This window comes from Ascaphus truei, unplaced genomic scaffold (assembly GCF_040206685.1).
Source record: "Ascaphus truei isolate aAscTru1 unplaced genomic scaffold, aAscTru1.hap1 HAP1_SCAFFOLD_465, whole genome shotgun sequence".
Taxonomy (NCBI): Eukaryota; Metazoa; Chordata; class Amphibia; order Anura; family Ascaphidae; genus Ascaphus; species Ascaphus truei.
Genome location: NW_027456796.1, coordinates 214,739 through 241,814, shown reverse-complemented (window position 1 = coordinate 241,814; position 27,076 = coordinate 214,739). Strand labels below are relative to the sequence as shown.

The following is a 27,076-nucleotide window of genomic DNA, read 5'->3' as shown; positions in this document are numbered from 1 at the left end:
GTACGCGCGTTCTGTGAGTGTGTGTGCCGCGCACGCGCGTTCTGTGGGTGTGTGCCGCGCACGCGCGTTCTGTGGGTGTGTGTGCCGCGCACGCGCGTTCTGTGAGTGTGTGTGCCGCGCACGCGCGTTCTGTGAGTGTGTGTGCCGCGCACGCGCGTTCTGTGAGTGTGTGTGCCGCGCACGCGCGTTCTGTGAGTGTGTGTGCCGCGCACGCGCGTTCTGTGAGTGTGTGTGCCGCGCACGCGCGTTCATGTGTGTGTGTGCCGCGCACGCGTGTTCTGTGAGTGTGTGTGCCGCGCACGCGTGTTCTGTGAGTGTGTGTGCCGCGCACGCGCGTTCTGTGAGTGTGTGTGCCGCTCACGCGCGTTCTGTGGGTGTGTGCCGCTCACGCGCGTTCTGTGGGTGTGTGTGCCGCGCACGCGCGTTCTGTGAGTGTGTGTGCCGCGCACGCGCGTTCTGTGAGTGTGTGTGCCGCGCACGCGCGCTCTGTGAGTGTGTGTGCTGCGCACGCGCGTTCTGTGAGTGTGTACCGCGCACGCACGTTCTGTGAGTGTGTGTGCTGCGCACGCGCGTTCATGTGTGTGTACCGCGCACGCACGTTCTGTGGGGGTGTGTGCCGCGCACGCGTGTTCTGTGAGTGTGTGTGCCGCGCACGCGCGTTCTGTGAGTGTGTGTGCCGCGCACGCGTGTTCTGTGGGTGTGTGTGTGCCGCGCACGCGTGTTCTGTGGGTGTGTGCCGCGCACGCGTGTTCTGTGAGTGTGTGTGCCGCGCACGCGCGTTCTGTGAGTGTGTGTGCTGCGCACGCGCTCTGTGGGTGTGTACCGCGCACGCACGTTCTGTGAGTGTGTGTGCCGCGCACGCGTGTTCTGTGGGTGTGTGTGTGCCGCGCACGCGTGTTCTGTGGGTGTGTGTGCCGCGCACGCGTGCTCTGTGGGTGTGTGTGCCGCGCACGCACGTTCTGTGGGTGTGTGTGTGCCGCGCACGCGCGTTCTGTGGGTGTGTGCCGCTCACGCGCGTTCTGTGGGTGTGTGTGTGCCGCGCACGCGTGTTCTGTGGGTGTGTGTGTGCCGCGCACGCGTGTTCTGTGGGTGTGTGTGTGCCGCGCACGCGTGTTCTGTGGGTGTGTGCCACGCACGCGTGTTCTGTGAGTGTGTGTGCCGCGCACGCGTGTTCTGTGGGTGTGTGTGTGCCGCGCACGCGTGTTCTGTGAGTGTGTGTGCCGCGCACGCGTGTTCTGTGGGTGTGTGTGCGCCGCGCACGCACGTTCTGTGGGTGTGTGTGCCGCGCACGCGTGTTCTGTGGGTGTGTGTGCCGCGCACGCACGTTCTGTGGGTGTGTGTGCCGTTCACGCGCGTTCTGTGGGTGTGTGTGTGCCGCTCACGCGCGTTCTGTGGGTGTGTGTGTGCCGCTCACGCGCGTTCTGTGGGTGTGTGTGCCGCGCACGCGTGGTCTGTGGGTGTGTGTGCCGCGCACGCACGTTCTGTGGGTGTGTGTGCCGTTCACGCGCGTTCTGTGGGTGTGTGTGTGCCGCTCACGCGCGTTCTGTGGGTGTGTGTGTGCCGCTCACGCGCGTTCTGTGGGTGTGTGTGCCGCGCACGCGTGTTCTGTGGGTGTGTGTGCCGCGCACGCACGTTCTGTGGGTGTGTGTGCCGCTCACGCGCGTTCTGTGGGTGTGTGTGTGCCGCTCACGCGCGTTCTGTGGGTGTGTGCCGCTCACGCGCGTTCTGTGGGTGTGTGTGTGCCGCGCACGCGCTCTGTGGGTGTGTGTGTGCCGCTCACGCGCGTTCTGTGGGTGTGTGTGCCGCGCACGCGCGTTCTGTGTGTGTGTGCCGCGCACGCGCGTTCTGTGAGTGTGTGTGCTGCGCACGCGCTCTGTGGGTGTGTGCCGCGCACGCACGTTCTGTGTGTGTGTGCCGCGCACGCACGTTCTGTGAGTGTGTGTGCCGCGCACGCGCGTTCTGTGAGTGTGTGTGCCGCGCACGCGCGTTCTGTGAGTGTGTGTGCTGCGCACGCGCTCTGTGGGTGTGTACCGCGCACGCGCGTTCATGTGTGTGTGCCGCGCACGCACGTTCTGTGGGTGTGTGTGCCGCGCACGCGCGTTCTGTGAGTGTGTGTGCCGCGCACGCGCGTTCTGTGAGTGTGTGTGCTGCGCACACGCGTTCTGTGAGTGTGTACCGCGCACGCACGTTCTGTGAGTGTGTGTGCCGCGCACGCGCGCTCTGTGAGTGTGTGTGCTGCGCACGCGCGTTCTGTGAGTGTGTACCGCGCACGCACGTTCTGTGAGTGTGTGTGCTGCGCACGCGTGCTCTGTGGGTGTGTACCGCGCACGCACGTTCTGTGGGTGTGTGTGTGCCGCGCACGCGCGTTCTGTGGGTGTGTGCCGCGCACGCGCGTTCTGTGGGTGTGTGTGTGCCGCTCACGCGCGTTCTGTGGGTGTGTGTGCCGCGCACGCGTGTTCTGTGGGTGTGTGTGCGCCGCGCACGCGTGTTCTGTGGGTGTGCGTGCCGCGCACGCGCGTTCTGTGGGTGTGTGTGTGCCGCGCACGCGTGTTCTGTGGCTGTGTGTGTGCCGCGCACGCGCGTTCTGTGGGTGTGTGACGCGCACGCGCGTTCTGTGGGTGTGTGTGTCGCACACGCGCGTTCTGTGGGTGCTCTGCAGGGCGGTAGAGGTTACATTAGGATGCGCGATGCTCTGCGGGGCGGTAGAGGTTACATTAGGATGCGCGATGCTCTGCGGGGCGGTAGAGGTTACATTAGGAGGCGCGATGCTCTGCGGGCCGGTAGAGGTTACATTAGGATGCGCGATGCTCTGCGGGCGGTAGAGGTTACATTAGGAGGCGCGATGCTCTGCGGGGCGGTAGAGGTTACATTAGGATGCGCGATGCTCTGCGGGGCGGAATAGAGGTTACATTAGGAGGCGTGATGCTCTGCGGGGCGGTAGAGGTTACATTAGGATGTGCGATGCTCTGCGGGGCGGTAGAGGTTACATTAGGAGGCGCGATGCTCTGCGGGGCGGTACAGGTTACATTAGGAGGCGCGATGCTCTGCGGAGCAGTAGATGTTACATTAGGAGGCGCGATGCTCTGCGGGGCGGTAGAGGTTACATTAGGAGGCGTGATGCTCTGCGGGGCGGTAGAGGTTACATTTGGAGGCGCGATGCTCTGCGGGGCGGTAGAGGTTACATTAGGAGGCGCGATGCTCTGCGGGCGGTAGAGGTTACATTAGGATGCGCGATGCTCTGCGGGGCGGTAGAGGTTACATTAGGAGGCGCGATGCTCTGCGGGGCGATAGAGGTTGCATTAGGAGGCGCGATGCTCTGCGGGGCGGTAGAGGTTACATTAGGAGGTGCGATGCCCTGCGGGTCGGTAGAGGTTACATTAGGAGGCGCGATGCTCTGCGGGGCGGTACAGGTTACATTAGGATGCGCGATGCTCTGCGGGGCGGTAGAGCTTACATTAGGAGGCGCGATGCTCTGCGGGGCGGTACAGGTTACATTAGGATGCGCGATGCTCTGCGGGCGGTAGAGGTTACATTAGGAGGCGCGATGCTCTGCGGGCGGTAGAGGTTACATTAGGAGGCGCGATGCTCTGCGGGGCGGTAGAGGTTACATTAGGAGGTGCGATGCCCTGCGGGTCGGTAGAGGTTACATTAGGAGGCGCGATGCTCTGCGGGGCGGTAGAGGTTACATTAGGATGCGCGATGCTCTGCGGGGCGGTAGAGGTTACATTAGGAGGCGCGATGCTCTGCGGGGCGGTACAGGTTACATTAGGATGCGCAATGCTCTGCGGGGCGGTAGAGGTTACATTAGGATGTGCGATGCTCTGCGGGGCGATAGAGGTTACATTAGGATGCGCGATGCTCTGCGGGACGGTAGAGGTTACATTAGGATGCGCAATGCTCTGCGGGGCGGTAGAGGTTACATTAGGATGCGCAATGCTCTGCGGGGCGGTAGAGGTTACATTAGGATGCGCGCTGCTCTGCGGGGCGGTACAGGTTACATTAGGATGCGCGATGCTCTGCGGGGCGATAGAGGTTACATTAGGAGGTGCGATGCTCTGCGAGGCGGTAGAGGTTACATTAGGATGTGCGATGCTCTGCGGGGCGGTAGAGGTTACATTAGGATGCGCAATGCTCTGCGGGGCGGTAGAGGTTACATTAGGATGCGCGCTGCTCTGCGGGGCGGTACAGGTTACATTAGGATGCGCGATGCTCTGCGGGGCGGTAGAGGTTACATTAGGAGGTGCGATGCTCTGCGAGGCGGTAGAGGTTACATTAGGATGTGCGATGCTCTTCGGGGCGGTAGAGGTTACATTAAGAGGCCCGATGCTCTGCGGGGCGGTAGAGGTTACATTAGGAGGCGCGATGCTCTGCGGGGCGGTAGAGGTTACATTAGGATGTGCGATGCTCTGCGGGGCGGTAGAGGTTACATTAGGATGCGCGATGCTCTGCGGGGCGGTAGAGGTTACATTAGGATGTGCGATGCTCTGCGGGGCGGTAGAGGTTACATTAAGAGGCGCGATGCTCTGCGGGGCGGTAGAGGTTACATTAGGAGGCGCGATGCTCTGCGGGGCGGTACAGGTTACATTAGGATGCGCGATGCTCTGCGGGGCGGTAGAGGTTACATTAGGAGGCGCGATGCTCTGCGGGGCGGTAGAGGTTACATTAGGATGCGCGATGCTCTGCGGGTGTCTCCCCTGGCTGCCCTATCACACAGCTGTACAGATGAGTCAGCGCAGTAAGGATCAGAGTGAGGGGGTTGGCCTCTGTCCCAGATATTGGGGTCTCCTGGTGGTGCCCACGTCACCTCCTTATACAGCCACAATAACCCCTTCAATGCTGGGAGAGCCCTACAGTCTGTCACCCTGTCCCTGTGTCACCCTGTCCCTGTGTCAGCCTGTCCCTGTGTCACCCTGTCCCTGTGTCAGCCTGTCCCTGTGTCAGCCTGTCCCTGTGTCAGCCTGTCCCTGTGTCAGCCTGTCCCTGTGTCACCCTGTCCCTGTGTCAGCCTGTCCCTGTGTCACCCTGTCCCTGTGTCAGCCTGTCCCTGTGTCAGCCTGTCCCTGTGTCAGCCTGTCCCTGTGTCAGCCTGTCCGTGTCACCCTGTCCATGTGTCACCCTGTCCATGTGTCACCCTGTGTCACCCTGTCCATGTGTCACCGTGTTACCCTGCGATGGCAGGGACCCCATCTCCCTGTCACTGTGTCACCCTGCGGTGGGAGGGACCCCAACTCCCTGTCACTGTGTCACCCTGCGGTGGGAGGGACCCCATCTCCCTGTGTCACCCTGCGGTGGGAGGGACCCCATCTCCCTGTGACTGTCACCCTGCGGTGGGAGGGACCCCATCTCCCTGTGACTGTCACCCTGCGGTGGGAGGGACCCCATCTCCCTGTCACTGTGTCACCCTGCGGTGGGAGGGACCCCATCTCCCTGTGACTGTGTCACCCTGCGGTAGGAGGGACCCCATCTCCCTGTCACTGTGTCACCCTGCGGTGGGAGGGACCCCGTCTCCCTGTCACTGTGTCACCCTGCGGTGGGAAGGACCCCATCTCCCTGTCACTGTGTCACCCTGCGGTGGGAGGGACCCCATCTCCCTGTCACCCTGCGGTGGGAGGGACCCCATCTCCCTGTCACTGTGTCACCCTGCGGTGGGAGGGACCCCATCTCCCTGTGACTGTGTCACCCTGCGGTAGGAGGGACCCCATCTCCCCGTCACTGTGTCACCCTGCGGTAGGAGGGACCCCATCTCCCCGTCACTGTGTCACCCTGCGGTGGGAGGGACCCCATCTCCCTGTCACTGTGTCACCCTGCGGTAGGAGGGACCCCATCTCCCCGTCACTGTGTCACCCTGCGGTGGGAGGGACCCCATCTCCCCGTGTCACCCTGCGGTGGGAGGGACCCCATCTCTCTGTCACTGTGTCACCCTGCGGTGGGAGGGACCCCTTCTCCCTGTCACTGTGTCACCCTGCAGTGGGAGGGACCCCATCTCCCTGTCACCCTGCAGTGGGAGGGACCCCATCTCCATGTCACTGTGTCACCCTGCGGTGGGAGGGACCCCATCTCCCTGTCACCCTGCAATGGGAGAGACCCCATTTCCCTGTCACTGTGTCACCCTGCGGTGGGAGGGACCCCATCTCCCTGTCACCCTGCTGTGGGAGGGACCCCATCTCCCTGTCACTGTGTCACCCTGCGGTGGGAGGGACCCCACCTCCCTGTCACTGTGTCACCCTGCGGTGGGAGGGACCCCATCTCCCTGTCACCCTGCAGTGGGAGGGACCCCATCTCCCTGTCACTGTGTCACCCTGCAGTGGGAGGGACCCCATCTCCCTGTCACTGTGTCACCCTGCGGTGGGAGGGACCCCATCTCCCTGTCACCCTGCAGTGGGAGGCACCCAATCTCCCTGTCACTGTGTCACCCTGCGGTGGGAGGGACCCCATCTCCCTGTCACTGTTTCACCCTGCGGTGGGAGGGACCCCATCTCCCTGTCACTGTTTCACCCTGCAGTGGGAGGGACCCCATCTCCCTGTCACTGTTTCACCCTGCGGTGGGAGGAGTCCCATCTCCCTGTCACTGTGTCACCCTGCGGTGGGAGGGACCCCATCTCCCTGTCACTGTTTCCCCCTGCGGTGGGAGGGACCCCATTTCCCTGTCACTGTTTCACCCTGCGGTGGGAGGGACCCCATCTCCCTGTCACTGTTTCCCCCTGCTGTGGGAGGGACCCCATCTCCCTGTCACTGTGTCACTCTGCGGTGGGAGGGACCCCATCTCCCTGTCACCCTGCGGTGGGAGGGACCCCATCTCCCTGTCACTGTTTCACCCTGCAGTGGGAGGGACCCCATCTCCCTGTCACTGTTTCACCCTGCAGTGGGAGGGACCCCATCTCCCTGTCACCCTGCTGTGGGAGGGACCCCATCTCCCTGTCACTGTGTCACTCTGCGGTGGGAGGGACCCCATCTCCCTGTCACTGTTTCACCCTGCGGTGGGAGGGACCCCATCTCCCTGTCACTGTTTCACCCTGCGGTGGGAGGGACCCCATCTCCCTGTCACTGTTTCACCCTGCAGTGGGAGGGACCCCATCTCCCTATCACCCTGCAATGGGAGAGACCCCATTTCCCTGTCACTGTGTCACCCTGTGGTGGGAGGGACCCCATCTCCCTGTCACCCTGCTGTGGGAGGGACCCCATCTCCCTGTCACTGTGTCACCCTGCGGTGGGAGAGACCCCATCTCCCTGTCACTGTGTCACCCTGCGATGGGAGGGACCCCATCTCCCTGTCACCCTGCAATGGGAGAGACCCCATTTCCCTGTCACTGTGTCACCCTGTGGTGGGAGGGACCCCATCTCCCTGTCACTGTGTCACCCTGCGGTGGGAGGGACCCCATCTCCCTGTCACCCTGCTGTGGGAGGGACCCCATCTCCCTGTCACTGTGTCACCCTGCGGTGGGAGGGACCCCATCTCCCTGTCACCCTGCTGTGGGAGGGACCCCATCTCCCTGTCACCCTGCGGTGGGAGGGACCCCATCTCCCTGTCACTGTGTCACCCTGCGGTGGGAGGGACCCCATCTCCCTGTCACCCTGCTGTGGGAGGGACCCCATCTCCCTGTCACTGTGTCACCCTGCGGTGGGAGGGACCCCATCTCCCTGTCACCCTGCTGTGGGAGGGACCCCATCTCCCTGTCACCCTGCGGTGGGAGGGACCCCATCTCCCTGTCACTGTGTCACCCTGCGGTGGGAGGGACCCCATCTCCCTGTCACTGTTTCACCCTGTGGTGGGAGGGACCCCATCTCCCTGTCACCCTGCGGTGGGAGGGACCCCATCTCCCTGTCACTGTGTCACCCTGCGGTGGGAGGGACCCCATCTCCCTGTCACTGTGTCACCCTGCTGTGGGAGTGACCCCATCTCCCTGTCACTGTCACCCTGCGGTGGGAGGGACCCCATCTCAATGTCACTGTGTCACCCTGCGGTGGGAGGGACAGGCGCCTATGTGTCACTCGATATAAGGAGCTCTCATACACAGAGATGACCCAAATTTCCAATAAAGCCTTCGACACACTCAGACTCGGACCCCTCTACTCAGACCCCCCTCTACTCACATTCTGACTCCTTTACTCACACCCCTCTACTCACACGCACACTCCTAATCACACACCCCTTTAATCATACTCACACCCTTCTGCTCACACTCAGGACTCTTTTACTCACACTCACATCCCTCTACTCACAGTTCTACTCACACCCAGATCCCTATACTTACACCCACACTCCTCTACTCAGAGTTCTACTAATACTCCTCTACTAACAAGCCTCTACTAACACCTCTACTCCCACTCAGACCCCTCTACACCCACTCAGAAACCTCTACTCACACTGAGACCTCTACTCCCACTCAGAAACCTCTACTCACACTGACACCCCTCTACTTCCACTCAGAAACCTTTACTCACTCAGACCCCTCTACTCCCACTCAAACCTCTACTCAGAACCCTTCTACACACACTCAAACCCCTCGTCTCACACAGACCCCTCTATTTACACTCACAGCACTCTACTCACACTCATCTACTCACCCTCATCTACTCACACCCCTCTACTCACCCAGAATCCTATACTCACACTCAGAAACCTCTACTCACACTGACACCCCACTACTCCCACTCAGACCCCTCTACTTGTACTCAGACCCCTCTACTTGCACTCAGAAACCTCTACTCAGAATCCTTCTACACACACTCAAACCCCTCATCTCACACAGACCCCCCTACTTACACACACAGCACTCTACTCACTCCTCTACTCACCCTCATCTACTCACACCCCTCTACTCACACTCAGAAACCTCTACTCACACTGACACCCCTCTACTCCCTCAGAAACCTCTACTCACACTTAGTCCCATCTACTTCCACTCACACCCCACTACTCAAACTCAGACCCCTCTACTCGCACTCAGACCCCTCTACTCGCACTCAGACCCTCTACTTCCACTCACACTCACCCCCCCTACTCACAATGACACCCCCCTCTCACACATGAATGTGATGCGCGTGCCTGTTCTCCTCTCGCACACATGTAGAAGGATATTGATTAGGTATAAACCCCGGTGCTTAACCCTTGCACTGCCAGAGGGGTGAGCAACGCCTGCAGAAGGGTTCCGCTCACGTACAGTCACTGCTATCCGTCCCGGAGGTGGCTGCACGCTCTGTGCGGGTCAGCGTGCGGGAGGAGAGGGGGTTTGGGGTGAGATGAGAGGGGGGCGGCCCGTATTTATCCCCCGCAGTCTCATTCCTGGGAACCGGGTTACTGCTCAGTGATCAGAGGGTTGTGGAACAAGAGGGTGCCGAGTATCACTACTTCATCATTAACAAGCCTACTCTACAGCGCGGGGGGGGGGGGGGGGGGGCTCAATTCCAGTGCTCAAACCCCTCAACAGGTCAGGTTCTCAGGATATCCCAGCTTCAGCACAGGGTGCTCAATCAGAGGATCCTCTGAGCCCCGTGCTGAAGCAGGAACTGATTGAGCCACCTGTGCTGAAGCAGGAACTGATTGAGCCCTTTGTGCTGAAGCAGGGACTGATTGAGCCCTTTGTGCTGAAGCAGGGACTGATTGAGCCCCCTGTGCTGAAGCAGGGACTGATTGAGCCACCTGAAGCAGGGACTGATTGAGCCCTTTGTGCTGAAGCAGGGACTGTTTGAGCCCCCTGTGCTGAAGCAGGGACTGATTGAGCCCTTTGTGCTGAAGCAGGGACTGATTGAGCCCTTTGTGCTGAAGCAGGGACTGATTGAGCCCTTTGTGCTGAAGCAGGGACTGATTGAGCCCCCTGTGCTGAAGCTGGGATATCCTGAAAACCTGACCTGTTGGTGGGGGACTGGCGTTACACAGCACACCGCTAGGTGCAGGCAGCCCTGTGCGCTGGTAACCCATTCAGTGCCAGAGTACTAACGCCACGGCGTGGCCATGTCTGTGCCCGTTCTCGCTGTGGAACCGCAGAGATATATTACTCTGGTATTCTCATTGTGTTACTTCCTGGTCACTATCAGCTGCTCACCTCTGACCACGTCGCAGGCCACGGGACTAGTGGCATTACAAACACAAGGGGTTAATCCCCCCTAACACCTTCTCACCGGAGCGTCTAACACACAGCTTCCTGTGTACCAAAACATGCACATGCCACAAACATACCACGTTACTACCCCAGTAAGGTGATATCATACCACGTTACTACCCCACTGAGGTAATATCATACCACGTTACTACCCCACTAAGGTAATATCATACCACGTTACTACCCCACTAAGGTAATATCATACCACGTTACTACCCCACTAAGGTAATATCATACCACGTTACTACCCCACTAAGGTAATATCATACCACGTTACTACCCCACTAAGGTAATATCATACCACGTTACTACCCCACTAAGGTGATATCATACCACGTTACTACCCCACTAAGGTAATATCATACCACGTTACTACCCCACAAAGGTAACATCATACCACGTTACTACCCCACTGAGGTAATATCATACCATCATACCACGTTACTACCCCACTGAGGTAATATCATACCACGTTACTACCCCACTAAGGTAATATCATACCACGTTACTACCCCACTAAGGTAATATCATACCACGTTACTACCCCACTAAGGTAATATCATACCACGTTACTACCCCACTAAGGTAATATCATACCACGTTACTACCCCACTAAGGTAATATCATACCACGTTACTACCCCACTAAGGTGATATCATACCACGTTACTACCCCACTAAGGTAATATCACACCACGTTACTACCCCACTAAGGTAACATCATACCACGTTACTACCCCACTGAGGTAATATCATACCATCATACCACGTTACTACCCCACTGAGGTAATATCATACCACGTTACTACCCCACTAAGGTAATATCATACCACGTTACTACTCCACTGAGGTAATATCATACCACGTTACTACCCCACTAAGGTAATATCATACCACGTTACTACCCCACTAAGGTAATATCATACCACGTTACTACCCCACTAAGGTGATATCATACCACGTTACTACCCCACTAAGGTGATATCATACCACGTTACTACCCCAGTAAAGTGATATCATACCACGTTACTACCCCACTAAGGTGATATCATACCACGTTACTACCCCACTAAGGTAATATCATACCACGTTACTACCCCAGTAAGGTAATATCATACCACGTTACTACCCCACTAAGGTGATATCATACCACGTTACTACCCCAGTAAGGTGATATCATACCACGTTACTACCCCACTAAGGTAATATCATACCACGTTACTACCCCAGTAAGGTAATATCATACCACGTTACTACCCCACTAAGGTAACATCATACCAAGTTACTACCCCACTAAGGTAACATCATACCACGTTACTACCCCACTAAGGTGATATCGTACCACGTTACTACCCCACTAAGGTGAAATCACACCACGTTACTACCCCACTAAGGTGATATCGTACCACGTTACTACCCCACTAAGGTGATATCATACCACGTTACTACCCCACTAAGGTGATATCATACCACATTACTATCCCAGTAAGGTAATATCATAGCACGTTACTACCCCACTAAGGTGATATCATACCACGTTACTACCCCACTAAGGTGATATCATACCACGTTACTACCCCACTAAGGTGATATCATACCACGTTACTACCCCACTAAGGTGATATCATACCACGTTACTACCCCACTAAGGTGATATCATACCACGTTACTACCCCACTAAGGTAATATCATACCACGTTACTACCCCACTAAGGTAACATCATACCAAGTTACTACCCCACTAAGGTAACATCATACCACGTTACTACCCCACTAAGGTGATATCGTACCACGTTACTACCCCACTAAGGTGAAATCACACCACGTTACTACCCCACTAAGGTGATATCGTACCACGTTACTACCCCACTAAGGTGATATCATACCACGTTACTACCCCACTAAGGTGATATCATACCACATTACTATCCCAGTAAGGTAATATCATAGCACGTTACTACCCCACTAAGGTGATATCATACCACGTTACTACCCCACTAAGGTGATATCATACCACGTTACTACCCCACTAAGGTGATATCATACCACGTTACTACCCCACTAAGGTGATATCATACCACGTTACTACCCCACTAAGGTGATATCATACCACGTTACTACCCCACTAAGGTAATATCATACCACGTTACTACCCCACTAAGGTAATATCATACCACGTTACTACCCCACTAAGGTAACATCATACCACGTTACTACCCCACTAAGGTGATATCATACCACGTTACTACCCCAGTAAGGTAATATCATAGCACGTTACTACCCCACTAAGGTGATATCATACCACGTTACTACCCCAGTAAGGTAATATCATACCACGTTACTACCCTACTAAGGTAATATCATACCACGTTACTACCCCAGTAAGGTAATATCATACCACGTTACTACCCTACTAAGGTAATATCATACCACGTTACTACCCCAGTAAGGTAATATCATACCACGTTACTACCCCAGTAAGGTAATATCATACCACATTACTACCCCAGTAAGGTAATATCATACCACGTTACTACCCCAGTAAGGTAATATCATACCACGTTACTACCCCACTAAGGTGATATCGTACCACGTTACTACCCCAGTAAAGTGATATCATACCACGTTACTACCCCACTAAGGTGATATCATACCACGTTACTACCCCACTAAGGTGATATCATACCACGTTACTACCCCAGTAAGGTAATATCATACCACGTTACTACCCCACTAAGGTGATATCATACCACGTTACTATCCCATTAAGGTAATATCATACCACGTTACTACCCTACTAAGGTAATATCATACAACGTTACTACCCCAGTAAGGTAATATCATACCACGTTACTACCCCAGTAAGGTAATATCATACCACGTTACTACCCCAGTAAGGTAATATCGTACCACGTTACTACCCCAGTAAGGTAATATCATACCACGTTACTACCCCACTAAGGTGATATCGTACCACGTTACTACCCCACTAAGGTGATATCATACCACGTTACTACCCCAGTAAGTTGATATCGTACCACGTTACTACCCCACTAAGGTGATATCATACCACGTTACTACCCCAGTAAGGTGATATCATACCACGTTACTACCCCACTAAGGTGATATCATACCACGTTACTACCCCACTAAGGTAATATCATACCACGTTATAATATCATACCACGTTACTACCCCAGTAAGGTAATATACCACGTTACTACCCCACTAAGGTGATATCATACCACGTTACTACCCCACTAAGGTGATATCATACCACGTTACTACCCCACTAAGGTGATATCATACCACGTTACTACCCCACTAAGGTGATATCATACCACGTTACTACCCCAGTAAGGTAATATCATAGCACGTTACTACCCCACTAAGGTGATATCATACCACGTTACTACCCCAGTAAGGTAATATCATACCACGTTACTACCCTACTAAGGTAATATCATACCACGTTACTACCCCAGTAAGGTAATATCATACCACGTTACTACCCTACTAAGGTAATATCATACCACGTTACTACCCCAGTAAGGTAATATCATACCACGTTACTACCTCAGTAGGGTAATATCATACCACGTTACTACCCCAGTAAGGTAATATCATACCACGTTACTACCCCACTAAGGTAACATCATACCACGTTACTACCCCACTAAGGTGATATCATACCACGTTACTACCCCACTAAGGTAACATCATACCACGTTACTACCCCACTAAGGTGATATCATACCACGTTACTACCCCAGTAAAGTGATATCATACTACGTTACTACCCCACTAAGGTGATATCATACCACGTTACTACCCCACTAAGGTGATATCATACCACGTTACTACCCCAGTAAGGTAATATCATACCACGTTACTACCCCACTAAGGTGATATCATACCACGTTACTACCCCAGTAAGGTAATATCATACCACGTTACTACCCCAGTAAGGTAATATCATACCACGTTACTACCCCACTAAGGTAACATCATACCAAGTTACTACCCCACTAAGGTAACATCATACCACGTTACTACCCCACTAAGGTGATATCGTACCACGTTACTACCCCACTAAGGTGATATCATACCACGTTACTACCCCAGTAAGGTGATATCATACCACGTTACTACCCCAGTAAGGTAATATCATAGCACGTTACTACCCCACTAAGGTGATATCATACCACGTTACTACCCCAGCAAGGTAATATCATACCACGTTACTACCCTACTAAGGTAATATCATACCACGTTACTACCCCAGTAAGGTAATATCATACCACGTTACTACCCCAGTAAGGTAATATCATACCACGTTACTTCCCACTAAGGTGATATCATACCACGTTACTACCCCACTAAGGTGATATCATACAACGTTACTACCCTACTAAGGTAATATCATACCACGTTATTACCCTACTAAGGTAATATCATACCACGTTACTACCCCAGTAAGGTAATATCATACCACGTTACTACCCTACTAAGGTAATATCATACCACGTTACTACCCCAGTAAGGTAATATCATACCACGTTATTACTACCCCAGTAAAGTGATATCATACCACGTTACTACCCCACTAAGGTGATATCATACCACGTTACTACCCCACTAAGGTGATATCATACCACGTTACTACCCCACTAAGGTGATATCATACCACGTTACTACCCCACTAAGGTGATATCATACCACATTACTACCCCACTAAGGTGATATCATACCACATTACTACCCCACTAAGGTGATATCATACCACGTTACTACCCCACTAAGGTAATATCATACCACGTTACTACCCCACTAAGGTGATATCATAGCACGTTACTACCCCAGTAAGGTAATATCATACCACATTACTACCCTACTAAGGTAATATCATACCACGTTACTACCCCACTAAGGTGATATCATACCACGTTACTACCCCACTAAGGTAATATCATACCATGTTACTACCCCACTAAGGTGATATCATACCACGTTACTACCCCACTAAGGTGATATCATACCACGTTACTACCCCACTAAGGTAATATCATACCACGTTACTACCCCACTAAGGTGATATCATACCACGTTACTACCCCACTAAGGTAATATCATACCACGTTACTACCCCACTAAGGTAATATCATACCACGTTACAACCCCACTAAGGTAATATCATACCACGTTACTACCCCAGTAAGGTGATATCATACCACGTTACTACCCCAGTAAGGTGATATCATACCACGTTACTACCCCACTAAGGTGATATCATACCACGTTACTACCCCACTAAGGTGATATCATACAACGTTACTACCCCACTAAGGTAATATCATACCACGTTACTATCCCACTAAGGTAATATCATACCACGTTACTACCCCAGTAAGGTAATATCATACCACGTTACTACCCCACTAAGGTAATATCATACCACGTTACTACCCCACTAAGGTAATATTATACCACGTTACTACCCTACTAAGGTAATATCATACCACGTTACTACCCCACTAAGGTAATATCATACCACGTTACTACCCTACTAAGGTAATATCATACCACGTTACTACCTCAGTAAGGTAATATCATACCACGTTACTACCCCAGTAAGGTGATATCATACCACGTTACTACCCCAGTAAGGTGATATCATACCACGTTACTACCCCAGTAAGGTGATATTATACCACGTTACTACCCCAGTAAGGTAGTACACCTTCAGTGTTTGGATTTGATAGGGCCCCAGGGGTGATATAACCAGAAAGTAACCTAACTTCCTCGGTGCCTTCATCACAAGATCTTCTGAACCAGTAGACCTGATGGTAATCCGCCCTGATTATATGGAGGTGTCATTCCTGGGCGGGCACCCTTATTGAACCGGACCACCCCAGGTGCACCCCTCCTCCCCCCCCTCCCCAGGTGCAGCCCTCCCCCTCGGTGCAGCCTTTCCCCCCCTCCAGGTCCAGTCCTATTACACCCCCCCCCCCCCCCCAGGTGTACAGCCCTTCCCCCCCCTTGGTGCAGCCCTTCCCTCCCTCAGGTGCAGCCCTCCCCCTCGGTGCAGCCTTTCCCCCCCTCCAGGTCCTGTCCTATTACACCCCCCCCAGGTGTGCAGTCCTCCCACCCCCTCAGGTCCTGTCCTATTACACCCCCCCAGGTGTGCAGTCCTCCCCCCCTCAGGTCCTGTTCTATTACACCCCCCCAGGTGTGCAGTCCTCCCACCCCTCCCCTCAGGTCCAGTCCTATTATACCCCCCCCCCCCAGGTGTGCACACCCCCCCCCCCCCCCCCCAGGTGTAGAATGTAGCACACGGAAAAGGTGCTGTAGGTTTATTTCTAACACTTGCTGTTGGGACAATACTAGTCCTGACGGCAAAGACCATTGGCACCGAGTGCTAATGTGGTGGTAACGCAACTCTTGTGTTTCTCACGGATTATCCATTGGTTGATATAACTGGGTGTGTGAGTGCCACCATTCTATTCCCCCGGAATTATCCAGGGGTAACTCATCTCCAGAGTGCCTAATCGCTCTATACAATTGACTATTGGCAGGTCAAGGTTATTCACTGATGGTAACCCAACTCCTGAGTGCCTTGTGTATTATCCGCCCAGTGGTATTGTTTGATGAGTGCCTTACTGTATTATACAAGTTGCTACATGCAGCTGAAGGATATATGTTCCCTGATGGTAACGCAACTCACTGCGTATAACAGGGAGGTGCCCTGAGACGACCCCCGTATTTCACCTCAGTAGGTGGGCAGTGCTGGCCTCTCACTCACCATTGTCATCGTAGTATTGCAGTGGCACGTCCAGGTCGTGGTGCCCCGGGGGCTGGCAGAGGCAGGGGTGGAAGAGGAGGGTCAGGAGAAGGTTCCAGCAGGGGGTCAGCATGGTGCCACAGAGAGGGCGAAGCTAAGCGCGCATCATAAACTGGGGCAAGAGAGTGCCAGGAGGGTGGCAGTGCCAGGAGGGTGGCAGTGCCAGGTGGGTGGCAGTGCCAGGAGGGCGGCAGTGCCAGGTGGGTGGCAGTGCCAGGAGGGCGGCAGTGCCAGGAGGGCGGCAGTGCCAGGAGGGTGGCAGTGCCAGGAGGGTGGCAGTGCCAGGAGGGGTTCCCAGGGCACACCGCAAGGGGTCAGTGCCAGTCACACTGGAGGTGTAGCAGAGAGATGAGTACAGTTGGAGATTTACAGGTGCAGAGGGGCTGGGAATCAATGTTACACTGGGGCGCAGACAGGAGGGCGGCGGCAGTGTCCCGGGGCGTCTTCTGTTTGTGCACTGGAGCCCCAAAAAGAGAGGTCTCGTACAGACAGAGGGTCCAGCAGGGGTGAGCGGTCCGGTCCCAGGACACGCTGGGTGCTAGGTGGGATGCAGCAGGGGTGACCAGTCCTGTCCCAGGACACGCTGGGTGCTAGGTGGGATGCAGCAGGGGTGACCAGTCCTGTCCCAGGACACGCTGGGTGCTAGGTGGGATGCAGCAGGGGTGACCGGTCGCTGGGTGCTAGGTGGGATGCAGCAGGGGTGACCAGTCCTGTCCCAGGACACGCTGGGTGCTAGGTGGGATGCAGCAGGGGTGACCGGTCCTGTCCCAGGACACAGGTGGTGATGCTGCTCAGGGGCTTCTGCCCTAGTCCAAAAAGCTGCAGATACACCAGGGAGGGTATCAGAGGAGGGGTAGTCCTGCCCCTGGAGAAGCCATACGCTCAGCGGAGGAGAGCAGGGTCCTGAGCTGGTGTCACGTCCCCACAGTGAGGACACAGAGGATACCTGTCCGGTGCAAAGAGATGTCACCTGCACACAGTGACCTGGAGTCAGGGACAGCTCATCCCAGGTGCCTCAGCCTTCTCCTGCTAATGAGGGGACTGTCTGCAGCCCCCCAGCCTGGTACAGCTGTCTGCAGCCCCCCAGCCTGGTACAGCTGCATGTAGCCCCCCAGCCTGGTACAGCTGAATCCTTCCCTGTGAGACTGAGCAGGAAGAGAGGGACTGATTCTGGCAAACTCTCCCCCCTCTGTGCCTCTTTCTACCCCTCCCCTCTCTGTCCCTCTCTTTCTCTATCCCTCCCCTCTCTTTCTCTCTGCGTACCTCCCCTCTGTTCTTCTCTATCCCTCCCTTCTCAGCCCCCCTCTGTCTCTCTGCCTCCCCCCTCAGCCCCTCCTCTGACATTCACACCAAATTCCTTCTCTGATCTCTGTGTGCAGAGCACTTAGTTTGGGGAGGGGGGTAGTTAGTTTGGGGAGGGGGGGGGGGGGTTGTGGCAGGGGGGGAGGGGGGAGTTTGTGGGGGGGGGGGTATGGATAGTGGATCACAGAGTGAGGTGTTTGGACTCTCACCGGAACCTGCCTAGAAATTCCCTCACATAGCGCAGGGAATTTCTCTCTATCACTAAATGTGCCCAGCCATGTATATATATATATATATATATGTGTGTGTGTGTGTGTGTGTATATATATATATATGTGTAGAGGTATCAGTACCGTGTTAGCCGAGCTTCAATAATAAAAAAATAAATAGATGATACCGTTCTGTGGCTAACGAAATGCTTTTATTTGTGCGAGCTTTCGAGATACACTGATCTCTTCTTCCGGCGATGTTACAATTAATGAAGCAAGGAAAAGCTATACTATAAACAGTGTCTATTGGAATGTTATCTGTGCTGGTCCTTCCCCCGGTGTGGATGTGTTTTATGGCTGGAGGTGTCAAAAGGTTCCTGAAAGTAAGTGATGTAAGAGTATGTATGTGTATCAGTGTGAATTAACATGAATGGAGAGCCCACAGTATATACAGTGCTTTACAAAAGGTGTGTGTGGAGTGGAAGTGGATATAAATGGTGTGGGTGGGTGTGGAAATGTGAGAGTTAGTAACACAACTAAAAGTGTGTGGATACTTTGTGGTCCCTATTGGTGTATAGGGATGGAAAAACAAGGAGTATAAGTGTGTGTGAGAGACAGCTGTGTGTGCATACATATAGCACAGTATGTACAGACATGGCCTTTAGCGCTCATGGGAAGAGAGTTCACTAGTGTCAGTAGTGACTCATAAAATTTCGATCTCTGTTTAGGCCACTGCTAAGTGTCCCGAACAGTTGCATAAATTTGTATTCATGCAACCGTCTCTCTTTCGGGGTTTTAAGATTACCTTTGAGTATGGCAACCCTCAGATCGTTCATCTTATGGCCAGAGTCAGAGAAATGTTCGCCAACAGGACTGTCTCTTGTTCCGCGTGTGATGCTGTGGCGGTGCAGGTTCATTCTCTTGTTTAGCCCCTGCCCTGTCTCACCTATGTAGTAGCAGCCCCCTGGGAAGTCCTGATGAATTCGCAAGAGAGAGCGACGAAACGCGTAGAGTGTTCCAGTCAAACAGCCAAGAGAAGGGGAACACGAGAAATCCACTATACCATCTGATCCGGTAGCCCCCAGCGCACCGGAAGTGACGCAGCGGGAGCCTGGGAGGCTCTCGGCGTGCCGGAAGTGAAGGGACGAAAGCTCCGGTGTGGATCCAAGTGTCTCCAGAGAGAGCGGAGGTGACCGAGTACCCAGAGGAATCGCGAGCCCCAGGGATATCCGTCAACCGCTACCTATGAGTGCCCACATCGTCCGTATGAAGTGTAAGCCTTGAATCATGTTTTGATAATATAATTGTTTTACCTCTACACTATATGGTCTCTCTTTTTTCTCCTTTGGAGGTTGTGATTGGTGGCTGCTGTTTACACATAGGGCGCATCCACCCCTTAAGTTGGATGAATGTCTAATTTGATTACTTAAAATGTGAGTAGTCATTTTGGATGAATTTCACTTTTTTCACTGTTCAAACATTTTTGCACTATGATACGTTTTTCTATTCTATGACTTCGAGACGAACTCCCCTGACGCTTTGAAAAATCATTTAAAACAGCATGCAGTGGCTTGAGGATTTGCTTGTGTAATACGAGCTTGAGACAAAAGGTGGCACTGTGTGCTCATTTGCATGTCATTTCCCAGAATCCCTTGCTGCAGTGGAAACGCAGTGTGCTGGGCGATAATAGGGAGAGACAGGGTTGCAGACCTGTCTAAGATATGCAAACGAGCATACAGTAATATTTACAGTTGATATATATATATATATATATATATATATACACACCTCTCACCCTGGTGAGATGTATGGCAGGATTCTGCTCTGCATTGAAACGGATCCGTATGCGAATATACTAGGATATATTGCGCTATACACCGGGCACAATGGCGCTGGCGTCAGGGATATATTGCGCTATACACCGGGCACAATGGCGCTGGCGTCAGGGATATATTGCGCTATACAGCGGGCACAATGGCGCTTGGGAAAAGTGAGTTTCCGCATTCTTGGTCATTCCGCCCGGATTGCCGGCGCCGGAGTGAAACCGCTTCTAAGCCTTTTCCGCACAGACACAGGAGAAGAGCTTACAGGACTCTGCGTATCCGAGCGGGACGGGCTCCCCCCCCCCCCTCTCCCCTCCCCCCCCTTTCCTCCCCCCTCGCCCCCTCCCCCCCTCTCCCTCCCCTCCCCCCCCCCAACACATATACAAACTCGCAGCAACAGAAATATCCCCCACTGTGTCATACAGAGAGGGGCCGAGGGGAGGAGCGCAGGGGGGAGAAGGGAGGAACGCAGGGGGGAGAGGGGAGGATCGCAGCGGGGCCGAGGGAGGAGAGCAGGGGGGAGAGGGGAGGAGCGCAGGGGGGAGAGGGGAGGAGCGCAGGGGGGAGAGGGGAGGAGCGCAGGGGGGAGAGGGGAGAGCGCAGGGGGGAGAGGGGAGGAGCGCAGGGGGGAGAGGGAGGAGCGCAGGGGGGAGAGGGGAGGAGGCAGGGGGGAGATGGGGAGGAGCGCAGGGGGAGAGGGAGGAGCGTGCGGGGAGAAGGGGAGAGAGGAGGAGGGCAGGGGGGAGAGGGGAGGAGGGGCAGGGGGAGAGAGGGAGGAGGGCAGGGGGGAGAGGGGAGGGTAGGGGGGAGAGGGGACTTTAAAAAAAAGGTCCATGACCTTTCTGACCCCTCTGACTTGTCCACCAATGTGTCCATCCGACAATCGCACAGAATATGTGATCTCAGCATTTATAGATTGTAAGCTCTGTGGGGCAGGGATGCCTCTCTTTCCCTGCATTGCTATTACCTCCTGCAAAGCACGGAGTGGCTGCTACACAGGGCTAAGTATTTTCACCCCCATTTTTGCAGCCTTGACCTGCTCAGCATGTGCTGAGATCCTGAAGGATTGTCTGTGTTCGTTCAGCAGAAAAGGATTCGATTCTCAGCGGCTGCCAGGGAATTCCACTGTGCAGGGGACCGGTCAGGGGTGGGGGCCGGTCAGGGGTGGGGGCCGGTCAGGGGTGGGGGGCCGGGTCAGGGGTGGGGGCCGGTCAGGGGTGGGGGCCGGTCAGGGGTGGGGGGCCGGTCAGGGGTGGGGGCCGGTCAGGGGTGGGGACCGGTCAGGGGTGGGGGGCGGTCAGGGGTGGGGGCCGGTCAGGGGTGGGGGGCCGGTCAGGGGTGGGGACCGGTCAGGGGTGGGGACCGGTCAGGGGTGGGGACCGGTCAGGGGTGGGGGCCGGTCAGGGGTGGGGGCCGGTCAGGGGTGGGGGGCCGGTCAGGGGTGGGGGCCGGTCAGGTGTGGGGGCCGGTCAGGGGTGGGGGCCGGTCAGGGGGTGGGGGCCGGTCAGGGGTGGGGGCCGGTCAGGGGTGGGGGGCCGGTCAGGGGTGGGGGGCCGGTCAGGGGTGGGGGCCGGTCAGGGGTGGGGGCCGGTCAGGGGTGGGGACCGGTCAGGGGTGGGGGCCGGTCAGGGGTGGGGGCCGGTCGTCAGGGGTGGGGGCCGGGTCGAGGGGGTGGGGGCCGGGTCAGGGGTGGGGGCCGGTCAGGGGTGGGGGGCAGGACAGGGGTGGGGGCAGGACAGGGGTGGGGGCCGGTCAGGGGTGGGGGCCGGTCAGGGGTGGGGGCCGGTCAGGGTTGTGGGCCGGTCAGGGGTGGGGGGCAGGACAGGGGTGGGGGCCGGTCAGGGGTTGCGGCCGGTCAGGGGTGGGGGCCGGTCAGGGGTGGGGGGCCGGTCAGGGGTGGGGGGCAGGACAGGGGTGGGGGCAGGACAGGGGTGGGGGCCGGTGAGGGGTGGGGGCAGGACAGGGGTGTGGCAGGACAGGGGTGGGGGCCGGTCAGGGGTGGGGGCAGGACAGGGGTGGGGGGCCAGTCAGGGGTGGGGGCCGGACAGGGGTGGGGGCCGGTCAAGGGTGGGGGCAGGACAGGCTCACAGCCAGAGCAAAGGGTCCTTGCACAACCCGAGTCATTCGGGGCGCTCAACTCCAGTCCTCAGGCCCCCCCCAACAGGTCAGGTTTCCGGATATCCCAGCTTCAGCACAGGTGGCTCAATCAGTCTCTGCTTCAGCACAGATGGCCCAACCAGTGGCTCAGACGAAGACTGAGCCACTGATTGAGCCACCTGTGCTGAAGCTAGGATATCCTGAAACCTGACCTGTTGCGGAGGCAAATAAAAAATCCCATCCGTTTTGTGTCCACGTGGGGCATCTGTGAGACTTTAATACCCACCCCTGTGCTAGATTTGCCCCACACAGCCCACGAGGCCAGCTGTCCCGCCCAGTAATCAGGACACAGCATTCACTGAATAATGGGACATTCATCAGGATTATTCTTAATGAGCCCATCATTATATACTGCCGTATCTGTGGCAGTGACACTGACCCCCCAATCTGTGGCAGTGACACGACCTCCCCAATCTGTGGCAGGTGACACTGACCCCCCAATCTGTGGCAGTGACACGGACCCCCAATCTGTGGCAGTGACACTGACCCCCCAATCTGTGGCAGTGACACTGACCCCCAATCTGTGCCAGTGACACGGACCCCCAATCTGTGGCAGTGGACACTGACCCCCAATCTGTGGCAGTGACACGGACCCCCAATCTGTGGCAGTGACACTGACCCCCAATCTGTGGCAGTGACACGGACCCCAATCTGTGGCAGTGACACTGACCCCCAATCTGTGGCAGTGACACTGACCCCCAATCTGTGGCAGTGACACGGACCCCCAATCTGTGGCAGTGACACTGACCCCCAATCTGTGGCAGTGACACGGACCCCCAATCTGTGGCAGTGACACGGACCCCCAATCTGTGGCAGTGACACGGACCCCCAATCTGTGGCAGTGACATGGAACCCCCAATCTGTGGCAGTGACACGGACCCCAATCTGTGCAGTGACACGGACCCCCAATCTGTGGCAGTGACACTGACCCCCAATCTGTGGCAGTGACACTGACCCCCAATCTGTGGCAGTGACACGGACCCCCAATCTGTGGCAGTGACACGGACCCCCAATCTGTGGCAGTGACACGGACCCCCAATCTGTGGCAGTGACACGGACCCCCAATCTGTGCAGTGTGACACTGACCCCCCAATCTGTGGCAGTGACACGGACCCCCAATCTGTGGCAGTGACACGGACCCCCAATCTGTGGCAGTGACACGGACCCCCAATCTGTGGCAGTGACACTGACCCCCAATCTGTGCGACAAGGGTGACACTGACCCCCAATCTGTGGCAGTGACACTGACCCACCAATCTGTGGCAGTGACACGGACCCCCAATCTGTGGCAGTGACACGACCCCCAATCTGTGGCAGTGACACGGACCCCCAATCTGTGGCAGTGACACGGACCCCCAATCTGTGGCAGTGACACGGACCCCCAATCTGTGGCAGTGACACGGACCCCCAATCTGTGGCAGTGACACGGACCCCCAATCTGTGGCAGTGACACGGACCCCCCAATCTGTGGCAGTGACACGGACCCCCAATCTGTGCAGTGACACGGACCCCCCAATCTGTGGCAGTGACACGGACCCCCAATCTGTGGCAGTGACACGGACCCCCAATCTGTGGCAGTGACACGGACCCCCAATCTGTGGCCCAGTGACACGGACCCCAATCTGTGGCAGTGACACGGACCCCAATCTGTGGCAGTGACACGGGACCCCCCAATCTGTGGCAGGGACACGGACCCCCAATCTGTGGCAGGGACACGGACCCCCAATCTGTGGCAGTGACACGGACCCCTCAATCTGTGGGCAGTGACACGGACCCCCAATCTGTGGCAGTGACACTGACCCCACCATCTACCCCGCATCTGTGCCAGTGACAGTGACCCGCAATCTGTGGCAGTGACACGGACCCCCAATCTGTGGCAGTGACACGGACCCCCAATCTGTGGCAGTGACACTGACCCCAATCTGTGGCAGTGACAGTGACCCGCAATCTGTGGCAGTGACACGGACCCCCAATCTGTGGCAGTGACACGGACCCCCAATCTGTGGCAGTGACACTGACCCCCAATCTGTGGCAGTGACACTGACCCCCAATCTGTGGCAGTGACACTGACCCCCAATCTGTGGCAGTGACACTGACCCCCAATCTGTGGCAGGGACACGGACCCCCAATCTGTGGCAGTGACACGGACCCCCAATCTGTGGCAGTGACACTGACCCCCAATCTGTGGCAGTGACACTGACCCCCAATCTGTGGCAGTGACACTGACCCCCAATCTGTGGCAGTGACACTGACCCCCAATCTGTGGCAGTGACACTGACCCCCAATCTGTGGCAGTGACACTGACCCCCAATCTGTGGCAGTGACACGGACCCCCAATCTGTGGCAGTGACACGGACCCCCAATCTGTGGCAGTGACACTGACCCCCAATCTGTGGCAGTGACACTGACCCCCAATCTGTGACAGTGACACTGACCCCCAATCTGTGACAGTGACACTGACCCCCAATCTGTGGCAGTGACACGGACCCCCAATCTGTGGCAGTGACACTGACCCCCAATCTGTGGCAGTCTGCGTGGTTTTAATAGTGTATAATCCTCATTACCCGGCTAAGGAGGCCACTTCAGATTAGTTAGGTGCATTGGCAGGGCTCAGTATCTCAGGCCTGTGCAGGGTGCTGGGTGGGTGCTGGCTGGGTGTGAGTGTAACTACGTATATACAGTGGCAGGGCTCAGTATCTCAGGCCTGTGCAGGGTGCTGGGTGGGTGCAGGCTGGGTGTGGGTGTAACTACGTATATACATTGGCAGGGCTCAGTATCTCAGGCCTGTGCAGGGTGCTGGGTGGGTGCAGGCTGTGCGTGGGTGTAACTACGTATATACATTGGCAGGGCTCAGTATCTCAGGCCTGTGCTGGGTGGGTGCAGGGTGCTGGGTGGGTACTGTACAGGCTGGGTGGGTGCAGGCTGGGTGTGGGTGTAACTACGTATATACATTGGCAGGGCTCAGTATCTCAGGCCTGTGCAGGGTGCTGGGTGGGTGCAGGCTGGGTGGGTGCAGGCTGGGTGTGGGTGTAACTACGTATATACATTGGCAGGGCTCAGTATCTCAGGCCTGTGCAGGGTGCTGGGTGGGTGCAGGCTGGGTGGGTGCAGGCTGGGCGTGGGTGTAACTACGTATATACATTGGCAGGGCTCAGTATCTCAGGCCTGTGCAGGGTGCTGGGTGGGTGCAGGCTGGGTGTGGGTGTAACTACGTATATACATTGGCAGGGCTCAGTATCTCAGGCCTGTGCAGGGTGCTGTGTGGGTGCAGGCTGGGTGTGGGTGTAACTACGTATATACATTGGCAGGGCTCAGTATCTCAGGTCTGTGCAGGGTGCTGGGTGGGTGCAGGGTGCTGGGTGTAACTACGTATATACATTGGCAGGGCTCAGTATCTCAGGCCTGTGCAGGGTGCTGTGTGGGTGCAGGCTGGGTGTGGGTGTAACTACGTATATACATTGGCAGTGCTCAGTATCTCAGGCCTGTGCAGGGTGCTGGGTGGTTGCAGGCTGGGTGGGTGCGTGTAACTATGTATATACATTGGCAGGGCTCAGTATCTCAGGCCTGTGCAGGGTGCTGGGTGGGTGCAGGCTGGGTGGGTGCGTGTAACTACGTATATACAGTGGCAGGGCTCAGTATCTCAGGCCTGTGCAGGGTGCTGGGTGGGAGCAGGCTGGGTGTGGGTGTAACTACGTATATACATTGGCAGGGCTCAGTATCTCAGGCCTGTGCAGGGTGCTGTGTGGGTGCAGGCTGGGTGTGGGTGTAACTACGTATATACATTGGCAGGGCTCAGTATCTCAGGCCTGTGCAGGGTGCTGGGTGGGTGCAGGCTGGGCGTGGGTGTAACTACGTATATACATTGGCAGTGCTCAGTATCTCAGGCCTGTGCAGGGTGCTGGGTGGGTGCAGGCTGGGCGTGGGTGTAACTATGTATATACAGTGGCAGGGCTCAGTATCTCAGGCCTGTGCAGGGTGCTGGGTGGGTGCAGGCTGGGTGTGGGTGTAACTACGTATATACAGTGGCATGGCTCAGTATCTCAGGCCTGTGCAGGGTGCTGTGTGGGTCCAGGCTGGGTGTGGGTGTAACTACGTGTATACATTGGCAGGGCTCAGTATCTCAGGCCTGTGCAGGGTGCTGGGTGGGTGCAGGCTGGGTGTGGGTGTAACTACGTATATACATTGGCAGGGCTCAGTATCTCAGGCCTGTGCAGGGTGCTGGGTGGGTGCAGGCTGGGTGTGGGTGTAACTACGTATATACATTATCAGGGCTCAGTATCTCAGGCCTGTGCAGGGTGCTGGGTGGGTGCAGGCTGGGTGTGGGTGTGACTACGTATATACATTGGCAGTGCTCAGTATCTCAGGCCTGTGCAGGGTGCTGGGTGGGTGCAGGCTGGGCGTGGGTGTAACTACGTATATACATTGGCAGGGCTCAGTATCTCAGGCCTGTGCAGGGTGCTGGGTGGGTGCAGGCTGTGCGTGGGTGTAACTACGTATATACATTGGCAGGGCTCAGTATCTCAGGCCTGTGCAGGGTGCTGGGTGGGTGCAGGGTGCTGGGTGGGTGCAGGCTGGGTGTGGGTGTAACTACGTATATACATTGGCAGGGCTCAGTATCTCAGGCCTGTGCAGGGTGCTGGGTGGGT

The 27,076-nt window shown here is 56.0% G+C and overlaps 1 protein-coding gene across 1 annotated transcript in view; it reads right to left on the bottom strand.

Moving 5' to 3' along the window:
• LOC142484915 (kielin/chordin-like protein) overlaps nt 1–18,117 on the bottom strand; it is a 61,135-nt gene extending 43,018 nt beyond the window's left edge. The window contains exon 1 of the mRNA XM_075584162.1: nt 16,902–18,117. Coding sequence (XP_075440277.1) covers nt 16,902–17,013 — 112 coding nt within the window. The 5' untranslated portion in view covers nt 17,014–18,117. The remainder of the gene's footprint in view (nt 1–16,901) is intronic.
• Nucleotides 18,118–27,076: the final 8,959 nt, after the last annotated feature.